Here is a 22,312-nt window from a genome sequence, read left to right on the forward strand (position 1 = left end):
TTCATTCTCTATATTATCCAGGCTCTCCAGAAGGGCAAAAAATCAAATTTCATTTATATATTCCATTAAACTTTTAAATCTTTTATGTAGCCAATTTGGTTGCTAAACCTGTGATCTCCCAGGTCACTTCCCTTTCCTCCCTCCCAGTCTCCTTTTCTCCTCAGGAGGAAGCATGTGCCTCCTCCTCCCTGTGAGCCCAGAATCCACCCAGGAACAGCACCTCTCAGACATGGTCCTCAGTACTGTCAAGCTTCTAACCCTAATTTTAAAGATATTTATATCTCTGCTCTTGCTTCGTTAACTACATTTATATGGTACATTTAGGGAAGTAATGCCTTCTCATTTTCCAACCAATCTTTAACATTTCGATCCCCATCTCTGCCTAGGTACCCTGGTTATCATACAATATTTTTTCAGAAGGGACCCAGCTTCCCATCTCACGGTGCAGAAGGGTTTCCATTTGATGTGAGAGGGCTGTGTTTTTACAAGTGTTTCCATCGTGGTAATAGCACTGATTCTCTGAGCCCCTTGGGACTTGGTATCTGCCTATGTTGTCCTGTCTCCTCTTGCCCTTACCCCTCAGAGGACATGAAATCTTCCCCCATCAGCCTAGCAATGACATAGACATGTCTAATTTTCATGGTGCTGTCTGTGAGCTGGGTTGCTGTGTCCCTCCTGTCCTCCTCACCTGTAGACCACGTCCCTGACACATACCATTGCTGTCCTCATCATTGACAAGGTTCCTCACTCACTGTTCCTCTGGAGATCATGTCTGGCCACTGAATTCAGCCCCTGACACCCTGCTTAATCTTCTTAGGAAACAGAGACCTCCAGATCCATCCTTCTGCTTTGCCCACTTCTCCAAATCCAGGTTCTGAAATACTGTGAACACATGCCCCAGAACCCTGGGACATCTCTATTTTCCTTCATTGCTTTGATTGTTTTAATGGATTAATGCAAGGATCTGTAAAACATCCTCGCACAGCCTGTTACTACAGACACCTGAGCCGATATCCCAGTTTTCGTGAGGCAGCTTATAAAAGTTAAAGGGTCTTAAGAATCAAAGTGGCTAAGCAAAATGAACTTGATATTACCTTTGGAATGACATTGGATTTGAATAAGCAACAGCCACTCGGTTATTAATACTTACTGATACATGGTATTCATATGTCAGATAATCTAATGATGAAAAAATATAAATCTAAGCAACATCTGTATCTTCAACCATTTACTGGAATGATTTAAGGGAAAATTGTCATGAGCCAATTAGAAACTCATTTGTTCAGCTCTCTGACATGTGCTTGCTGAATGCCATCTCCACCCCGCTGAGATCCCTAAAATGGGAATCATGTTAGATAAAGTGAGTGGTAGAGGGTTCTAGAAGCTTTACATACAGCAGGTTACATGCAGTAAGTTAGTGGAGATGCAGTGTGTGACATGATAGTGTATGAGTTCCAACAATAAGTCGATGAACTAAGGGAAAGCCATTCAGCCTGTGGTGACTGCCAACAGCATCAGAGAGGGTATGCTGGGTTTGCATCCTGGAGAAATGGGTGGGATTTAGTAATCAGAAATGGAAAGAAACAGGGCATTGTGAGCCAAGAGTCAGAGACAAATACAAAATCAGCTTAAAATGCCCAAGATACAGTCAGTAGACAATAACTGTTTGTCAACTATTGAATGAATAAACTTCGTGAAATACAGAGTGTCTGAGAGAGCATTAATATTGGGACTTTCTCTTTGATACTCCAGCCATCAAGTGTCCAGGACTCTTTGCCCCAGAGCAAGGCAGCCTGGATTGTTCTCATGGTCATGGAGAATTCGGTGTTGGCTCTATCTGTCACTTCTCCTGCAATGAGGACTTTGAGTTACTGGGGTCTAAAAATGTGGAATGCACAGTTTCTGGAAGATGGTCGGCACCTCCACCAACCTGCAAAGGTAATGACATGCCAGGGAAGTTGTGCTTGGAGATATTTTTCCACGATGATAACACAAAGGCTCCTTTATGTGGCAAGTACATATTACAGTATTAATGCAGTCAACACAGTTGTAGGTTTTAAGATCTTCGAAGATGTGATGACATTTCTGTTCAGGAATAAAAGATGCCCTTATTTTCATGAAGAAAAAAATTTCATGTCTTTTAAGCCTATTTATCTCAAAGATCTCTATTGAACAGAGAGGTACTTTGTACATCATTGTTGAGAAGGCTGGGTGGCAGTTATGGGCCCAACTGCTTCAAACAAGGAATCAAGACGCAGAGAGATGCATCTCATCACATTGCAGTTTTGTGGCCAAGGAGGGACATCGCTTCTATTTCATCTTTCATGTTGACCTAGGTCCACAGAATAATACATCTCCCAAAAAAGCAGGGGGAGTACCAGCATTTGGTATGGCTTCCTGTTGAGTTGCTAGATCTCTGGGGCAGCTCTCCTGCTGACACCTTTTAAAGGCTATTAGAAATATGGACTCTGCCTGCTTCTTCTTATAGCCAGGACAATGTTTTTTTGTGGGCACTTTTTAATACTATTTTTTATTTGCGTGTGTGTGGTGTGTGCACACATGTGTGAGCAGGTTTGAGTGTCTGTATGCATACATACAGAGGCCAGAGGAAGCCAGCAGGTGTCTTCCCCTGTTACTCACTCCCCACCTTATTTTCTGAGACAAGGTCTGTCTCTGAGCCGGAAGCTCACCTTTTTGGCTAGGATGATTGGCCATCCAGTTCCCAGGCTCTAGCTGTCTCTGCCTGCTAACACTGGAGTTTTAGGTACACACTTGATTATCCTTGGCTTCTATGTGTATGCTGTGCATTGAGCTGAGGTCCTCTTGCTTTCAAAACAAGTGCTATCACCCAGCAAGACATCTCTCCAGCCTTTAAATAATTTTCCTCATCTCATTTTCCATACCTGAGATTAGCAGATTTTTGCAGCTTTCTTGTATAAATTGATAGAGATATCTTGTTTCAGGAGAAGTGAGTGGCAGATATTTTATGACAGTATTAATTCAGATATGATCCTTTTGCCTACAAACATACAAATACTTTAAAATATTTTTTCTCATGACAGGTGTAACATCACTTCCTATCCCAGCGGTCCAATGCCCCGCCCTAACGACTCCTGGGCAGGGCACAATGTCCTGCCAACACCACCTGAGAAGCTTCGGTCCAAACACCACTTGTTACTTTGGGTGTAAAACTGGATTTACACTCAGAGGAGCCAACTCGCTCCGCTGCAGGGCTTCAGGACAATGGACAGCAGTGACCCCCACGTGCACAGGTAAGTAGGAACAAGGAATTCTGGAGTTATCTTCCTGCTAGTTCTTGAGTTAGTCATTGTATGTATTTTCCTGTTTAAATTCCACCCAGCCCTGACAACCACTGCAAGGACCCAGTCCTGCCTGAAATCCACAACAATCCCAAGCCAAAGAAATGTGCAGCAATTGCTTCAACTTTGCCCTGTCCCAAACCCCTGCCAAGTACCATGGTACTTATGTCTACATATATCAGAGCTAAAAGTGTGCGAATGTCAAACCAGCTTATTGAATTGTGAAGTCTAAACTTCGATGTTATTAACTAGGTGACAGTATAAGTCTGCAGTGTTTTCATCATGATTGTATCTAAGATGTTAGCCCTGAGTGATATGTCTTAAGGATTTACCACACTATTCACAGATCATGGAGTCCCCAGTCTTCTTTGTCTTGATATCTCCCAAAAAGCACAGCATTGGGCTTTACAAATCTCATGACTGTTCTATCACACTTAATTTGAATTAAATCAGATTTCCTAAGCTTCATTTGCTATTCACCACTTACAGAGAGTAATCTAAAGTCATCTTTAAAAAATTGTTTAAAGAGAATCATGGTCTCTCCTTCTTCCAAACTTCTAGTGTCCAGCTGTAGGGAACGCTAAATAAGTATTTTGTTAATCACATGCTGGAATGGGCAGTTACTCACAACACGTCAATAGTAACACATAGATATAGATTCAATAGTGTTTTTTAAGGACAGATTTTGTAAAGAGACTTTTTAGAGGCAAGACCAGTGTATTTGTTGATACTTTTATATGATGTCATGGGCCATCCTTGTTTTCTGGCTAGTATTTCAGTGGATGCTTTGGTGAGGTATCATTTTAAGAGCTGCTGTGTGTGACTCTTGGGTGTGGCTGACCTCCATCATGACACTTCACATCTACTCCATCAATTGACAATCCCAGTTGAGTTCAAAGCAAATCTCTATCCTCCCGGTGGCAAATCTGTTTCTCACGCATTCTTTATTCTCCCTCACAGCTGTCAAATGCTCAGAATTGCACATGGACACAGCAGTAGCTGTGAACTGTTCCAATCCCTGGGGAAACTTTAGCTATGGATCAACCTGCACCTTCCAGTGCCCAGAGGGGCAGTCACTGAATGGCTCTGTGAGGGCAACCTGCCGAGAGGACGGCCACTGGTCAGATGCCATGCCAACCTGCCAAGGTACAGTTTTTAAACACAGACTAGAACACCAGCTTGATTCAGAAAACAGACTCCCTGTTTCTTTCCCCGCACATTTCTCATGGTAGAATTTCTTCCCTTTGCTGGCTCCCCGTGTTTGATGAGTGTTTTACAATGAGCCGCAGGGGATCCCTTGACTTCAGACAGAGCCCTAGGGATGAAGCTGCTGCCATGTGGATCCCTGTCATTCTTTATCATTGTTTAGACTCATGATACTAATTGTCCCTCTTCTTATAACCTCTGCTTAACACACATTGACACTTCTTTTACACAGGGTCCTAGTTTGTTATCTCTGACCGTTATATACCATCTACCTCTGAAAACACCTCGATTCTTAATTATACTCCACCCGTTCACTCCTCACTTCTCAGCCCCATCTCTCCTCACTCTCTTTAGCTGTTAAGACTATTTCTGTTATATATCCACATCTTTGACTGAGAAAGAGAAATTACCCAAACATTTATTTCATTTACACATATACCATGCACAGGCTTTTTGGATCTGCTAATGAATTCTTTTCTGGGGATCTTTACCTTGTCTACTTTAGAAAGCACAAGTTTTGACCTAAATTAATCCAAGTAAGTCTTAGGATGCAATCAGGCCCTGCTTCCTGTTCTGCTGCAGTGGATTTCGGACTTCAAGATCTTTCCTGCCAGTTCTTGCCATTGGTGGGGCCTTTGGGAATCCTGCTCACAGCCCTACCCCAGCCCTTGGGATGCCTCAGGAAGGATGTAATCTGTGCACACTACACTCACACCTTGCACGTGTGTTTATTCTGTTAGCAGGGACACTGACGATCCAGGAAGCCCTGACTTACTTGGGTGGTGCTGTGGCTTCTACAACAGTCCTGGCAGTGGGCGGGACACTCCTGGCTCTGCTAAGAAAGCGTCTCAGAAAGAAAAGTAAGTAAATACAAAGGACCCTTCTTTTTTGCTCATGATTTTGGAATGAAGTGATAAAGTCAGTAGTTTCTGTTTAGACACAGTTTGTTAAAGAAAAAAAAACCTGAAATCTGTGATCTTGAGCCCTGACTGTCCATCAGAATCACCTGTAGGAATTTATGAAAATACAGAAATTCTGGATGTTTCTGTGTGTATATGTATGTATGTGTTGTATGTGTGTATGTGTGCGTTGTGTGTATGTGTGTATATGTGTGTTGTATGTGTGTATATGTGTGTACATTTCTCAAGCTTGATTTTGCATTTAAGGGACCTGGCCAAGCTGGGAAGGTTAAATAGAGTTCTAGCAGACAGAATTGCACAAGAAACACGAGAGAGAGAGAGAGAGAGAGAGAGAGAGAGAGAGAGAGAGAGAGAGAGAGCCGAGAGTGTCTGAACCCACCAGACTCAGACCAGTCGGGAGGAGAAGCTGAGGCATAAGAAGCCGTTGCTTCAGTTGACTCCTGAAAACATACCTAATAATTCTCTCCTGCAAACATGTGGGGCTTGTAAAGCTTTAAACACAAAAATGACCAAACAGAGGAAGCCTCTACCAAGGAAATTTCACCAATTTTCTGCTGTCAGAAAGAGACCTTAGACTGGAGATGAAAAAAAAAAAAAAAAAAAAAAAAAAAAAAAAAAAAAAAAAAAAAAAAAAAAAGGAATGCCTGGTTCTTCATACTTCCAAACAACCTTTTCAATCTACTGTGACCTGTAGCCTGCCCAGGGGCTTTCTGGATTCACAAACATTTCTTTATAAACTAATGAGGCTCTCACTGTCCTTCCTTGTAGAAAGTAAGTAGGGCACTGAGAACCAGCTGATGCTCAAACCCAGATAACTGGATGGGGAGAGGCTGTGCTAAATTATCCCAGCCCTCCCATTCCACTGAGGTGTTCCAGTACCTAATCTCAATTGCTCACGGCTCACAATGTCCTGTGCTCTCTTCTTATCGATCTTCACACAAAGCCACCACTGCACGGAGCACGTTTCTTCAACACTCCTGTGCGCAATCTCCTAATGATAGCAACTGGTGATTTCTGGCTAAAGGGAGAGATGTGCCAAATAGTTATGAAGAATCCCTCAATAAAAGTTCCCTCACTCAACAAGCTCAAGAAGAAGGCAGAAGGGAGGGTTCTTCAGAACTAGGCCTTAATCTCCATAGTCACGTTATTTCCTCCTGCTTCCCCCTCCCCGTCTACTGACCCTGCAAACCACTGCCAAGTTGTTTCTTCAGTTCTCAGACAAATTCAAGGTTATAAAAACTGCCCATTGTTAGCCGCCCATTGTTCTCAAACTCTGCCAATAAATAAATCTATGAGTCGTGGGAGGGTGGCATCTCCTAGGTACATCCCAATTTAATTTCTGGTGCTGAAATAGTCTATTGTCAAGTTATAGGCAGTGCTGTAGCCATGGCTAAAGATTTAGCTATCAGAGTCTGTTGTTTAGATTAAGACAGGAGACTCCTGATCACCTACGTTACAATAAGGAGGGGGAATGAGAGCGTCCATTGTAGTGTTGTTATGAGCTGATATATAAAGCTAGCATGCCAGGTGAGGATTAAGGGACTAAAAATTCAGATGCAGCAATAGAGAGCTCTCACAGCCCAAGGCTGGAGGCCTCAGAGAGAGGAGGTCAAGGTAGTTGGTGGTTTTGTTTTGTAGAAAAAGATTCTTCTAGCTTTCCTCAATCATCTCTGACAAGGGTGACCTTTCACCTCACTCTTTTTTTTTTTTTTTATTCTCTTTATTTCAGTGGATGGAAAACGCCCCTTGAGACCTTACAGGTAAGCTGGAAATGTTCTGCGCAAGAACAAATTTCGCCAGTCTGTCTTTCTAACTTGCTATGTCAGAGGGATCATGTGTGACGCTTCCTGCTCTCTGTAATACATCTCCTGCTATGCCTTTCCTGTCCTGAGAAAAAAGCATGCGGTAATAATATGTCAGCTGAATATAGTGTTTTAAAAATCAACACACAGGGATTTTCAGGCACCCAAGCCACCCAGACCCCCCACCCCTGCTCTTCACTGAGTCTTTCTGAGAGCTTGCGTGCTTGCTTGCTGTGTGTGCACACTTCATTACCTCAACTGGTTAAAAACAATCAATGGAGACCCTCATTGTAGTATAAAAAAGAAATAAAGTGGCAAGTGATTTATAGTAGAAACAACGTGCTAAAGCCCGGGTGCTACACTAGTAAATGTTTGGAGACCATTGAAAGTTTGTAAATCTCCACGACTCAGCAAAATACCATGGATTAGTGTGATTCACAGAGCAATGACATCTTAAAAAATGAAAAACCCACTTAGTATTTCTATGTGAGGCATTGAAGTTCCAGGCAAGCAGCCTTCAAGCCTGAAGTGTGCTATTCAAAGGGATCTAGGACAATCCTTTTGTATCTTGTGTTTTGGGATCTGTAACGTTCCTGACCTCTGTCCACTACATGTCAGTCCTTATCTTCAGCATGAAAATCCAAAAACCATCCCTAGGGGGCAGTACTGTCATTCTGTCAAAACCCTCCCTTAAGCATTGGTTATCAAGGCTCAGAACTTTGTGACTCTGTCTTCTTATCAAGAAGAGGCTGCAGCCCCTTATAAGCTAGATCTGATTTTCTGCACAGAAAACAATAGTGTGGGCAGGGCTATGGACATGGCTTGCTGGTAGAACACTCGACCAGCATGCATTGGGGCTCTGGGTTCCATTCCTAATATTGTGAAAAAGTGTGAGTGTAAAGTGCAAACCAAATTACCCAGAGTTCTGAGTGCCACCTCGAAACTTGCTTTCCTGTTTGCTTTTGTTATTAAAATAGACAGAATTTCAGGATAGGGGGCAATCTGTTGTTCTAAAGATACCGTGAGCTGGCTGTTGGGAGGACTAGCTTTTACTTCATGGCAGATCATCTTTGTGTTTCTGTTTCTCAGCTACCTAGGAACATATGGAGTCTTCACTAACGCTGCATATGACCCAACCCCTTAAGGTGAGTTCTCTATGAGGATAGTTTTGAAGAAAATAGAACAGGAGGTGAAAAGGCAAGAATATCAATCTTGAATTTTCTTTATATCATATGTATTGAATTTTAGGCATGTATTAAAATGTTAAGCCATGATAAAACCATATTGGCAACAAGTATGTGTGACCGAGTAGGGTCAATGGGATTTACCCCGGGATTAGGATTTCCATTCCTGCCCAGATAAAGGTTCTAGCAGTATATAACCTGTTCCAGGATGTGTGAGATCCCATTGTTGGCAACCAAGTAATGTTGACAGAGTGGGGTTGCCTCAAAATCCCCTGTCCTACTGGAACAGAAATCATCTGAAGCCATCTTTTCAAACAGTACCGTGAAAAGCCCCCTTTCCTGCTGGTAGACAGTGTAGAACCTGCAAAGAGGCAACTGTCTCAGACATCAGGGGGTGAGCACGGTGAAAATTTTTTTTATCTTTTAAGGAAGGGGTCGTTAAATGAGTTTCTTTCTTTTTCAGAGACCTGGCCTCCCGATGTCTCATCCAATCTCTCAGGATTCCGAATGCACATGTCAAGTTTCCCGTCAGACTTGATTTTAACTTCACCTCATTTGCTGGGGTTCTCTGTAAATCATCGGACAGGAACCAAGGGAAAGAACTATGTACTCTCCCACCTCTCCATCCACCTCTTCCTGCTCTGCCCCCCCCCCTCCAGCTCAGTCACAGAAGCAGGAGCAAATGTTTCTGCTGTGGTCTGTGGTTTGTTGCTGTTTTGATGTTACTGAAAACAGGAGTTAGTCCAAGGCACTGGAGCATGTGCCTCCACAGGTGACCAGGCTCTGGAAAACCGAAGGTCTGTCTGCTTTCTCTTGGGATTGAGGAGTAGTTTAAGGAACACCTGCTTTAAGATCTCCTGGGTCTTCCATGTTTCATATCTATGAGGTTGTTTACACCTCTGCTGCTGAGACTTTCACAGAAACTTCAAGATGGTACTAGGGGACACAGAAGATCAGGAATAGAGCCAGGATGCCACATCTGACTGCCGACTTTCCCTCCACCAAAGCACCCAAAGCCCATTGTTTGAATGTAAAATCCAACTCCCCCAAATGTCAAGCTCTTTGTGGTTTGTTCAATAAGGTCTGTGTATTTCACTTTGTCTACCACCAATGTGGTCACAATTACAATCTTCCAAATGACAGCTGGACCTTCTAGTGAGCCCACAAATATATGTTGTATGTCCCCTGTCCACAGAGAAAAAAAATCAGAGGAGCAGAAAAGGTCCTCTTTGCATTACTGTTCTGCAGGAAAGAACACATACTGTTTTATATGTAATTTAATTCACATATTTAATAAATAAGTCACTGAAAATTACGAATGGCTTGTCTGCGATTGATGCAAACATTAAGGAGTCAAACACTGCAGTTGCTTTGCTGAGCTGTAATGAAATCCAGTGATCGGTTTGTAGCCTGTGTACACGTAGGCAGATGAGCAGACTTCAGCAGTAAAGCTGTCCTTAGGAAAGTTGCAGTGACTGGGGGAAAAGAAAAGACTTGCTTTTAGAGACTTGCTGTTTTGAACAGATCATAATCTAGCTATGGATACAAGGGAATCTTGAAAAACTATCAAAAGGAGTATATATTCTGAACAGATTAAGTTCATAAAACAGAAAAGTCTATTTGAACCCAGAATCAGAAACAATGGATGAAATCCTGACTTTAAAGAACAGAAAGGCAGAGCAAGAAGGAAATGTATGTGAACATTCTTTTTAATGTAGTTATGTATGCACACGTCTGCTGATTAACTACTTTTCGGTACAGGGTCTCGCTGCATAGCTTAGGCTGATCTCAGGCCTCAAACTCACATTCTCCTGCTTCAGCCCCTTGTGCCCTGGGATTACAGGCATGTGCCATCATGCCTGACTGGAGAAGGGGCATTCTAAACTGACTGAATAACACAAGCAAAGGAAAAGAAGCAGGAGTTGGGGGAGGGGCAGGCTGCTGACGAACCTGGATGCACCAGATTACAATTTCCTGGATGCACTGGAAGCATAAAGCAGGAACAGAAACAGAGTTCTGGAGAACTCAGGACAAGTCATCCTGCTGATTCAAATATAATTCTCAGCTTCTTCACCACCAGAAAAATAAAATCTAAAACAACATGCATCGGATCCTTCAAAACATGGACCCATGATACAGGAGAACAAGCTTATAAATTGTAGCTGCCAAGACACTGGGGGGGGGGGGAGGGGAGGCAATCCAATTTCCAACAGTTTGTCCCCTGCCAATAATCAGATCCAGGAAAATTAGAATTGCTGTCCTTATTGTACAGATGTCAAAAGTACTCTGGAAATGTAGTTGGCCCCAGACCACACAGCTACTATCTCAAATGAGTTTTCTAAACTTTATTCTGTACTGCATGCACTTAAGCTGGTGACAAACCCTTACCAGGTGGTCTGTCCTAAGCAATTCAGAATGCTAACCTGTTGGTGGACTTGTCCTGAAGCTGTTTTCTGTTCCTAGTTAACGGGCAGTGCCATTTTCCTGGGATCCGTGGATGGGTGTTGGGTCTTACTGAGGTTTGCAGAAATCGACTGGCAAGCTTAAACTTTGACCCCCACTCCCTCACTCCCCAACCCCCTGCAGGTTAAGTGGGATTGCTTCTCCCACCTCCGGTGCAGTGGGGGAAATGCTGCTTTGTGATGGGGCGGAGACCCTTGGACACAGCTCCTGAACCACAACCTCCAGCAGGCTTGCCCTTCCTTTCCCTCTAAATTCCTTGTCTGGCATTCTCTCTAATAAATGCCTCTGACCACAGGGGGGAGTGACCTCAACAAACCCCTGCCTACACTAGGCACAGAGGGGAAGGGAGGTAGGGTGAGACAGCCACCACAGGGGACAGGGACACTCACTGTACCCTGCAGCTTCTTAGTCCTCCAGGGAGCCAGGACAACGAGCAGCAAGGACAGAGCACGGAGCACTGTCGGTGGCGGCAGCGCGCGGCAGGACAAGGGCCATGCTCCTAGTCTGCCCGCGCTTCTTCCTCCTGGTGGCTCTGGGTACCCACTGGTTGGGCTGGGGCAGCCACCAGGCAGAGGCTGCGCGGCTAAGGCAGTTCTATGTGGCTGCTCAGGGGATCCTCTGGAACTACCATCCTGAGCCCACAGATCCAAGGTAAACTGGGGATCTGAAAATCTGGGGGTGAAATCCAGGTGGGCTTCTCCAAGAAGAAAATCCATTATAATTGCAAGGTTTAAAATTCGGGGGTGGGGGTGGGGTGGAGAGGAGAAGGGAGAGAAAAAAAGAGAGACACAGACAGAGACACAGAATAATGTGTGAGTGCTAATTTTGCCTCTACTGACACACTTTATCATTATGAGACGTGGAAATTTCGATGTGAATGGTTAGCTGTGGCTTTCTTTCCAGGTGCACCCCCTAATCTGTTTTCACCCGCGTTTGTTAGTTTAGTGTATTGATGGGTTGGAAGGGCACACCTCCACAACCCTCTTAGCTCTACCTGCACATTCGGTTCCAGCCTTTTAACAGTCTGCTTAAAAAAAAAAAAAAAAAAAAAAAAAAAATGGAACTTCTAGTTATATAATATTTATTCCTGGTAGACATAGGTTCATCTTCTAAAGAAAAAGATGTCACCATGTACTTCGTTATAATAAGAACATAATTTAGTGACTCTTGCCCTAACTTTGTTGCCTTCCTATAAACGATTTTCAACATCGGTTCACCGGGGAAAACACGCTTGTATTTTCACTTTTCCTAGACTTATTCCTGGCTACCTAATGTGGCTTCATGTTTTCTCTAACTTTGGGTTACTTCCTGGAATATGGCTTAGCCTGGGTATCCCGGTCGGCCCTGAATATTACCCATGTCAGTGACCATGTAAGGTGGCCATTCAAAGGCATGTGTAACTAAGAGGAGGCTTAAATAATATCATACCTACCTGTGAGTTGCAGAGGATAGTTTGTTAATTGGAAGGTTAAGTGCAAAGCTTCCTGCGGTTACCGAAATCGTACGGTATACTCAGCACGCATCCACCAGAGTTTTTATTTTAAATGGTAAGCCCGGCCTTCCAATTGACTCATTTTTTCCCTTTTAGTTGGCATCAAAGTTTAAGCGATTGTGAAAGATGTGTTCCTCTTTTACAATTGCAAAACCAAAGCAATCAGCCAAAAAAAAAAAAAAAAAAAAAAAAAAAAGTAATATCTTGAAAGTAATGTGTAATGTTTTAGAACAAATGAATAATCAGCCTTTGAGTTTGCTGTTACCGGAACTGGGTTATTTGGGAAGTCATGGCATTCGGTCTTGGTATCATGCTAATAAGAAATATCACATTGAAATGATTTTAAAGATTGCATTTTCAGAGTGATAATCTAAGGTACTCCCGTACTCTTAGGAAACTGCCATTAACTGAAACCCCAAAGAAAATACATTATTCCCAGCACCAATTTTCCTGCTTAGGGGTAGAACACAGACTTGGCGACTGTGCTCAGCCTGGGGTAGGGCACAGGTAGGTGTAAGTTAGGACACAAGGTTAGAGATGAACAAATTCAGATCAAACGTACAACATGAGGACCCTAGCTAACAATATTGCATTCTGTGGGCAGGTCTTCCCCTGGTAAGGAAAGAAAAATGGGTATATTACTGGTAGGGAAATCTGCTAGAGGAAGCTCTTCCTCCAGAGTCTCCATCACTCCTGTGAAATATGTAGGTATCAAGAAGCTTGACCCTGTTGACTCTAGAAACAGAGAATGGAATGGACGCCTCCTGGGTCTGGCTAAAGCTGGGGAAATGGTTTAAGCGTCCTGGATCTCGGCTGTGATGAGCTGTGATGTTTAGCCTCTGTGTCTTCTTAGGAAACGCCTTAGTCTTTCCAATGGGGGTTTTTGGTTTGTTTCCAATATGAATCCCAGAGTCTTACCTTATTGCTGTCTCTGTTCTCCCAACTAGAAGCAGGCTCCACCAAATGGACACCAATTTACCACATCTTCTAGTTATTCAAAAACATATAATGAAAGTGGAAAATGTTTCTAAATTATACCTGATTCATTGGTTGAAAACAGTTCACCGATATACTTACTTCTCAGTGACTTCTATTTTTAATTTACACCTGGAGTTAGAGTTTGTCTTCCTTTATAGAAAAAGGTTGATTCTGAAGAGCAGCATCAGAGAAGCATCAGGCTTGTGTTCACGGAAGCATGAATATTGGGGCGGACTATCTTTAAAAAGACCAATGATTATCTCGTTGATTTCACTTGTGATCCAAATTTATAAAACCCTGGGCTTTGGAAATATAATAAAATACTATCACTCTGCTCTTATACAAAATTAGTCACATAGACACCTCTGTTTCTGGAATGGGAATAGATATCACATATGACTTTCAAGTTCATTTCTGTACTTTATTTCCAGTTTGAATTCTATACCTTCTTTCAAGAAAATTGTCTACAGAGAGTATGAGCCACATTTTAAGAAAGAGAAACCACGATCTAGCAACTCAGGTAAGCCTGGAAAAATATTTTTTTAATTATTATTATATTGGAGTTTGAACCTACAGTCTAATGAATGTTAAGGGAAAAGAAAAAACCTGTACAGTGATCTGTACTGTACTGATCTATACCCCTGGTCTCCATCTAAACTTTTATTCTGAGACAAGGTCTCTGGAGAAGACTGTGAATTGTGATTTTTTTCGTCTCAGCTTCCCAACTAGCTGGATTTATAGGCCTGTGCCTCCAGACACAGCCTGTATTTTTATTTTAAATATAATTTTTCATGGAAAATATTGTGTTCTTTATACTTAAAATGTCTCCATTATGAATTGGCCAGATGGCTCAGTGGCTAAAGGTAATTGTTGCCAAGCCTGAAGCCCTGAGTTCCATCCCCAGGCCCCACAGGATAGAAGAAAAGAACTTAATCTCTCAAATTGGCCTCTGACTTCCACACATACACCATGATGCATGCACACAAACACACCCTAAAATAAATAACTAAATACTCATTTAGTTATCTTCTGTTATAGGATGTATTATGGTTTTTTAATCAAACACTAGCAGTATATGTATGCCCAGACCCAGTGAGAATGTGGGGCTCCTTCAAATTATTGAGAATTTCATAGACGGTAAAATCTAAACCAAACTGGGATTCTTCTGAGCATGGGGTAGTGTGGAATTGAACAGGTCACATGTTACATAGCCGGTCGTGTCTTTAGCCTTGGTCAAAAAAAGCCACACAAAAAGTTTTAGTGTTTCACTTGGTGTTTACTCATCTAGCAAACCACAGGCGAGCGAGCACCTTCTGCTAGCTTGACGTTGAATTAGGCACTGTGAGCACAAGAGTAGACAAAGTAAACTTAGACTTTCCTGGGGCTTGTAATCTAGTTGGCTAGGCACAGGCGTGTCCTAACAGAATGAATCTCTTACAGTTTCTATCCAGCTTCCTGTACCCATTCAAAGGAACAACATGTGTGATCCTTTGCTTTTCTAATAGCTATGGCATTTGAAGAAAACCTCTCTTTTTTTTTTCCTTTTGTGCTTCCTTAATCAAAGACTAAATTATTGAGGGCTCTGAGAGCTTAACTATATAAACGTATTTCACAGGAATGACAGAGGCCGTCTCCAGGGAGAGCATCTTCCAGTTGAGTCCTTTGCCATTAGTTTGCTCACCTTCCCCCAGCCTGGTAATGACGTTATCTTTCCTAGGCTCATCTTCTGCCCGCCCGCTCCATCTCCTGCTCTGCCCTGTATCCACTGGTCTCTTTTACTCTTATCTTTTTTAAATCTAGTCTTTTCCTTCAGAAAAAAAAATCAGCAATAGAATAACATTCAGGTAAATCTTCATCTAGAAAAGTGAAATTATCTTTCTGTTTCTTTACCACTTCTTCTCAATGTCACCACTCTTCTCTTTTTCTCCAAGGCTCCAAAGTCAACCACAACTGTGGCTTTTACATCTACCTTCCCAGGAGCCGTATCCTTTAGGACATAGCTTGGATTCCTACCCTAGTGTATGTAACTTAAGGACCTTTTCTCCCATCTGTATCCTCCCTGAATTTGCTCTTGCCTTTTTGAGATGCTGTGAAGTTTAATGAATACACAGTACTTATAATACGCTCACACGTGACAAAAGCTTAACAGAAGTAATCTACACGATTGTTATTGCTACTATTCCAGTTATGAATTAGAGCTCCATTAGCACATGCATATCGTAATATTGTTGATATGTCAACACAGCAATATTTTTGCTCGTTTTATATTCTTGTGCATTATAATCATTATAATTTGTATATTTATTCACTTTTAAATAAGACAGTTAGGTATTCTGTTAATGACCTCAACCTAAGAATACCACACTTGAGGCTACAGAGGTGAGTTCTGACTCTCAGTCATCTGCCAGCTGGAAAGACCAGTGAGAGTGGGCCGTGTTAGCACAGTGTTGAAGAAGAGCAATACAGAAGATTCTCCAGTTCAGCGGTGAGGAGAGAGAGAAAGCGGCTACTGAAAAGCCAATAAAGATGCATTTTAGAGCAAAAGGTGGAGAACATGAAGGTTTAGATCAAAGGTTCTCAACCTCTGGGTTGAAACATGTTGGAGGTTGAATGACCATTTCACAGGAGTTGCCAAAGACCATCGGAAAACACAAATGTTTACATTATGATTCATAACAGTAACAAAATTACAGTTATGAAGTCTCAATGAGAATAATTTTATGGCTGGGGGTCACCACAACATGCCGAGCTACATTAAAAGGTGGAAGCTTTGTCTTGAGGGAAGTAGAGAGACACTAAGATCATTTAAATAGGAGAGAGACAGACTCAAATTTGCACTTTAGGTACCGGTTTCAACATTGCTGTATGAGTGTGAGTCAAGTACAGTGCCACACATGTAGGGAAATGCCATCATAAATGCCATTGTTCCCCATGCTAACTAAAAATTAATTAAAAGTTTTGTTCTCTCCAAATCTGGAAGCTGGATTAGAGAATAGCAAGGGCAGAGAAAATGGCAATGTGGCTTTGGTGCCCATCCAGGAAACAAGACAGCGGGGAAGCTGGGTGGAGAAAATTAAATGGATTCCAAAGATACTTAGGAGCTAAAATCAACTAAACAGGTAGTTAATTGGATGAAGACAAGAGAAGGGGATTATAACTGACATCAAAGTTTCTGGACTGAGTAGTAGAATGTAGAATGTACTGTGTACACTGTAGAATGTGCCATTCAATAAGAAAGAAAACTGAAGAAAAGAAGGATGCTTGTTTGGGAAGATAATGAGGTCAGACTTGGAGTCTGGGGTGTCTGTAGAATGTCTACCTAGTGCTAGCAAAGGAACAGGTAGGCATAGAAGTTTTGCTTTTAGGTGGGAGAACTGAGCTAGACTGATACAAATATTCAGGAGACATCATGACCAGGTTACAAATGAAGCTCTGGTGGGCGGGAGGAGGACAAGCTCACCCAAGGAAAATATAATGAGAGGAGGAGACTATAGACAGAGCTCAAAGGAGCAACAGAGTCCAAGGAACATGCCAAGAAAGCAATGGTCACCAAAAAGCTTAAGAAAGTCTTCCTAGAGAGGGCTGAGGAGAGCTGGAGGCTGAGATTCCCTGGAAACAGAGTCAAATGGCACCAGGAGGAATTAGTACTCATACAGAGGGTGATAAAGCCTGCTTTCTGCTGTAGTGGTGGGGTGAGAAATGATGACAGGGCTCTGGGGAGTGATCGGCAGGTGAAGAAATGGAAGCAGACAGAAAGAAAAATTCCTCCTGAAATGTGGGTCCCACTGGGAAGAAGACAGGGAAGTTCTGGAGACCAATGAGAGGTTCAAGAATATTTGGGAGCAGCACAGGAACCTAATGTTTATTAATTCAGTAGAAAAGCTACCTGGGGTTGGGGATAACTGATGGATCTGGATACAGAAGAAGCAGGAAGTGCTAGCATTAAAAGCTGTTCCTGGTTCAGCCTTAAGTAGATGCTGCCCATGCTGGGAGTCCCAGGGTTGGGTATTAAGGTCATATTACAGCTCAGAGTGGAGCATGTTCAATAGGTTCATAAGAACCATGTAACTTGTAAGTAAATGGGAACATATTCACTAGGCCAAGAGGAGAAGGCAAGTATTTAAAGCTAAATGCTCTGTGGCTTTTGCCAGGTTTAACCAAATACTGATGTCATTGCTAAACAATGTATTGTGCTGGGTGCACAGTGACAGAAAAGGCCATGGCCAGGCTGGAGACTTTTGAACTGACAGAAGGCGGTGCCGGTAGTTTTTCGAGAGGGAGACCACTGTGACAGACATCCTGTCAGATGTCTCTTGTAGTGAGCTCCTGAGACACAGCCTTGTTAGTCAGAAGTAGGCCTTGAAGGTTAGTAAGAACAGCCTGGATTGTGCTTAAGACCTTTCGCTTTAAACGTTAGCTTCCTGTCAGAGCCTGTGCGTTGCAGAACATATTTAATGTGGACAAACTGGGGGATTAAAACATCCCTTTTTATGCAGTCCCTTCTTAAACTCCCAAGGATGCAGAGCTGTTGAGAAAGAAAAGCCTTGGTGGATCTGGCTGAGGTCTGATTGAATGCTAGTTAGCACCCCCTAGATCTAGCCTTGTGTTGTTTTACCTTCACTGTGTTTCCTTTCCCAAATACTTGGGGTGTGGTTCTAGCAGAGTTTGAACAAGTCATGGTTCTTCAGCCCCACAGTAGCAGGAACCCAGACTTAGTTTAGTAAATTGAAAGCAGAGGAAGTTGTTTGGGGGATAGTCTAAAGGTGATATCTGAATGATGTTTGTGGAGACCTAGACAGTTGGAGAGGCCAGATCCAGTTTCAGGAATTCAACTTGGGCTTCAAAATTTTGAATCTCCACATTTTTCTAATGGAGGTTATGAAAGTCTTGTCCCCAAATGAGCTTTAATGGTTTACTGTGGCTGTCTTATGTGATATAACGCTTTGTTCAGCTGAGAGCAGAGGATTCAGCTAGCTCGTCTACTGCGGTCTTTCCAATTCTTCAACTGAATGAGACTGGCTACATGCGATACAGCTTTCTCAAGCCCTAAGGTACATCACTCCTTCCCCTAACCTTCCTTCTCTCTCATCAAACCATCAGTGGGAAGAGCTTCGACTACATAGCTGGGATAGGAGGAAACCCTCAGCCTCGGGTCTGCTACATGCACTAAGGTATTTGAGTCACAGTTAGGAAAACATCCTTTAGTTGGGCCCTAATTATAAAGAAGCAGGAAGAGAGTTGAATAAACACCCCAAGCTGTCAAAATGCCCATTGAAGTAAGAGGTCTTACTGGGTCAAATAACTTAGGAAGGTTTTTCTTGGCATTTGGCATTTGTAGCCATGTGATAACAACAAACAAATAACCATGCAAGAGAGGCAGGACAACAAAATACCGTGACAGTGCTGCCGGTAAATACTGGACTGTGGGCGGCCTGGACAGGTTGAGCTTCCATGGTAAGCCAGATGAAAGGTAACATTCAGAAGACAGGGTCAGCCAATGAAGCAGAGAATTCCAGAAGTCAAAAGAGGAACCCATCTGGACTATTCCAGGAAGGCAAGAGTCTTAACCTGCCCCCAAAGAATTAAGGAAAGATTTTTCTTGGACACTCCAAGACCTAGATTCTAGTCTCAGCAATACCAGGGAGCCACTGACCTATCCTGGGCAAGCTAATCCCCAGTCTCCATCCTTTTCTCCACACACATAGCCAGCTTTGTTAACCTTCTCTAAACTGAGACATGAAGAATGTGGCCTCCACGATCCTGTCCAGAGTCAGAAAAACAAACAAAAAAGATCCTGGCATAAAAGCAATATAAATTTCAAGATGGATGAATCCATAAAAGGAACAGGACAAGAGTGGCCAGGAAGATAGGAGCAGAGAAGGCACGGCCAGGATGACAGTGGCTAGAAAGATAGGAGCAGGCAAGGCAGGAACAGGATGGCAGTGGGTAGAAAGATAAGCAGAGAATGAAGAGGCAGGACCAGAGTAGAGAGATGGGAGCAGACCACGGAAGGCACAACCTCTGTTGAGCTGTGACAAATTACAACACATTTAGTGCTTTGGGAAAAAAATGAATCAGCCAGATGTCCTGACACATGTCTACGATTCCTGCATTGGGAAATCAGAACAATAAGATCATGAGTATGACAAGGCCTGCTTGGGCTACATGACAAGACCTTGCCTCAGAACATGAGGGGTTTTTTCTTCTGCTAACAGTTACAGTTCTCGATGTGCAGGATCAGAGTAGGCTTCACTGGGTTTAAATAGAGGTGTTGGCAGAGCTCCGTCCCTGAGAAGTCACTCTCTTGCCTTTTCATTAATTAGAGCTGCCTGTGTGTGATGTGTTTTCCCCTTCTGCCCTTTTCACAGTTAGCATCTTCTAATTTCCTTCTTAAGCTTCTCTTGTGACCCTTTAGTGTGTATCCTTGTGACTACATAAGACTTACTTGGTGACCCAGGACAATCTCAGCCTCCCACAATTAACCATTAATTTAATCCTGTGTACAGTCTTTTTTACCATGCAAGGCACACACACACACACACACACACACACACACACACACACACACCCCACACACACTGAACAGAATCAGCACATGGTATCTTCATCCTACAGTGTGTCACCATCTACCCAGCTCTCAGACAGACCCTTGTTGGCACTGTAACACCTTGATGACCCCCACCCCCTATTCCATAGCCAATACATTCTAAAACTCAGAGGTTTTTGTCTCCAGCATATTTATCTGGCATTTTCTTTGCTGAAGAACCCACTCTACCCCTCATCTAGACAATGTCTCTTTCAGAGCCTTTTACCAGTTTTTACCCCAGATTCTCTCCAGGTCATTTGTAAGAAACAGACAGCACCTAAAAATCAAAATCTGGGGGGGGGAGAGAGAGAGAGAGAGAGAGAGAGAGAGAGAGAGAGAGAGAGAGAGAGAGAGAGAGAGAGAGAGAGAGCAAACTTAAAAGGAAAGCAACAGAAAAGTTAAAGAACCAAAAACATGCTGGAGAGATGGCTCAGCAGTTAAGAGCACTGACTGCTTTTCCAGAGGTCCTAAGTTCAATTCCTAGCAACCATATGGTGGCTCACAACCATCTGTAATGGGATCTGATGCCCTCTTCTGGTGTGTCTGAAGAAAGCAACAGTGTAATCAAATGAAATAAATAATAAATAAATCTTTTAAAAGGAGACTTTATAAAAGTAAAAGAACCAAAAAAAACATATTAACAGTCTGGTTCATGCTGTATCCTGCATCCTGCTGAAAAACTGAAAAACAGTCTCACTATTATTAGATGAAGAACAGAATTCCAAATGTTCTATCCAGCCCTGAGTGATTGGGCACAAAATGATGATGTCTTTGGTGTTTCTCTCAATGCGTTTCTCTCTTACCTACTAAGGACTTCAGTGGCCATCGATTGCCCTTTCTCAGTAGGCCGAATTTTCTGGCGTCTCAGAACCTTTTCACTTGCTGATCTCACGTGCCCAATTCCGTGTTCCTTGGTCTTTGCTCTTCATAGAAAGCATCACTTTCTCAGGAAAGTGTTTGGCAGTCCTGACCCACTCCCCGTTCACAAGCCTGGAATAGACTTCCCTATACAGCCTGGATGGCAGCAGTTTTTCCCACCAGCTAGAGCTGCCTGTGTTTATTGATGCACAGCCCCTCCATCTTTATTCTCTGAGTGGCATCTTCTTTGGTGTTGTTCCAGTTTATAATTAAATACCTGTGTTATTGTTAGAATGTTTCTCTTCATATTTCTCATCTTGCCTCATCTACCTCTCATCTATGTGTCAACCACAGGCTGGCATTTTGGCATCTAAGACAGTATGAGTACTTAGTATCTGATGGTTGGATGGATGGATGGATGGATTCTGTGTAAAGAGGTGGCTTAAAACTCGGTACCTAGAGTCTGGTAGATTTAAGTTTAAATCATAGCTTTGCCTTTTGTTGTTTGTGTGGTTTAGGATCTGGGGAAAACTATTTCTCAGCCCTTGTAGTTGCTATGGGATAAGGCCAAGGGTTTGCCTGTCAATTCTTATATGATAAGCCATAATGGAGTTGATGGGATAACAAAGATGCAAAGATCAGAAGATGGTCAAGTCAAGTCCAAGAGAAGCAAGCCAACATCAGGACCAGGAGGAGTGACAACAATCATCTTGGGGCCTTTCTATATGTTTCTCTTGCTTAGCAGCTGTGTCTTTCATGATCTTGAATATAAACAATTTTAAACATATTCTTCCTTAGGACTTCTTGGACCTACTTTATATGCTGAAGTTGGCGACGTCATTAAAGTTCACTTTAAAAACAAAGCAGAAAAACCACTAAGTATCCATCCTCAAGGAATTAAATACAGTAAATTTTCAGAAGGTAAGATGAACTTATTATCCCTCTGACAGGAGAAAAGGTAGATCACTTTAACATCACTGCTAAATATTCAGACTGGTATTGTTAACCATACCCTCTTAGAGAAAATTCTTTTCCTGAAAATTGTAATTACAAAGATCGAACCTGCTTTCAGTTTCAGAGATGAAAACGAATGGTTTTAGAATCATCTAAACACTGGGATTTTTGTTAGGCTCCTGTTCCTTGTAAGGAGGGTAGGAATATTACCTCATGTCACCGAATCACTTGATTCCGTATGCTGATCTTAAAAAGGAGATAACAATACATTCTAGGATGGTTTAAGGCAGAAGTGAATCCATGTTTCTACAGTAAGACAAGCAAGACTCATCATCAGGCAGATAAATGTGGGGCACATGGATTCTGCTTGAACTCCGTGGCTACTATGCTTCTCTTCCCTGCTTCTGCAACTCCTAATAGTCATAAACAAACCCCAATGGTAAGGCAGGGCAAGCAAACATTTTTTTTTTAAGCCAGCTACTAAATAAATTAATACCGTCAGCTTTGCAAGCAATAAGATTTATGCTGTCCCAGATAAAGGTTTCAGTT

At 42.5% G+C, this 22,312-nt stretch overlaps 2 protein-coding genes and 1 long non-coding RNA gene across 6 annotated transcripts in view; 2 read left to right on the forward strand and 1 right to left on the reverse strand.

The window, feature by feature from the left end:
* Selp (selectin P) overlaps positions 1-9,579 on the forward strand; it is a 35,707-nt gene extending 26,128 nt beyond the window's left edge. Inside the window, exons 10-16 of one of the 2 annotated variants that reach the window (XM_076941508.1) lie at positions 1,753-1,938; positions 3,063-3,272; positions 4,281-4,466; positions 5,270-5,386; positions 7,176-7,206; positions 8,338-8,393; positions 8,896-9,579. In XM_076941508.1, coding sequence (XP_076797623.1) covers positions 1,753-1,938; positions 3,063-3,272; positions 4,281-4,466; positions 5,270-5,386; positions 7,176-7,206; positions 8,338-8,392 — 785 coding nt within the window. In that variant the 3' untranslated portion in view covers position 8,393; positions 8,896-9,579. Of the gene's footprint in view, positions 1-1,752; positions 1,939-3,062; positions 3,273-4,280; positions 4,467-5,266; positions 5,387-7,175; positions 7,207-8,337; positions 8,394-8,895 lie in introns of both variants that reach the window. The other variant, XM_034513379.2, reaches the window with a different exon arrangement.
* A 115-nt stretch (positions 9,580-9,694) lies between these two features.
* Positions 9,695-12,560, reverse strand: LOC143443712 (uncharacterized). The gene is made up of 2 exons (XR_013112918.1): positions 12,328-12,560; positions 9,695-9,907 (listed from the first exon to the last, which is right to left on the reverse strand). It is a non-coding gene; the product is annotated as an uncharacterized LOC143443712 (long non-coding RNA).
* Positions 11,086-22,312, forward strand: part of F5 (coagulation factor V) — a 67,747-nt gene continuing 56,520 nt past the window's right edge. For 2 of the 3 annotated variants that reach the window (XM_034513489.2, XM_076941507.1), the window contains exons 1-3: positions 11,088-11,546; positions 13,797-13,885; positions 21,608-21,730. In XM_034513489.2, the coding sequence (XP_034369380.1) occupies positions 11,389-11,546; positions 13,797-13,885; positions 21,608-21,730 (370 nt within the window). In that variant the 5' untranslated portion in view covers positions 11,088-11,388. Of the gene's footprint in view, positions 11,547-13,796; positions 13,886-21,607; positions 21,731-22,312 lie in introns of all 3 variants that reach the window. The other variant, XM_076941506.1, reaches the window with a different exon arrangement.

This window comes from Arvicanthis niloticus, chromosome 10, assembly GCF_011762505.2.
Source record: "Arvicanthis niloticus isolate mArvNil1 chromosome 10, mArvNil1.pat.X, whole genome shotgun sequence".
In the NCBI taxonomy this organism is placed as follows: domain Eukaryota; kingdom Metazoa; phylum Chordata; class Mammalia; order Rodentia; family Muridae; genus Arvicanthis; species Arvicanthis niloticus.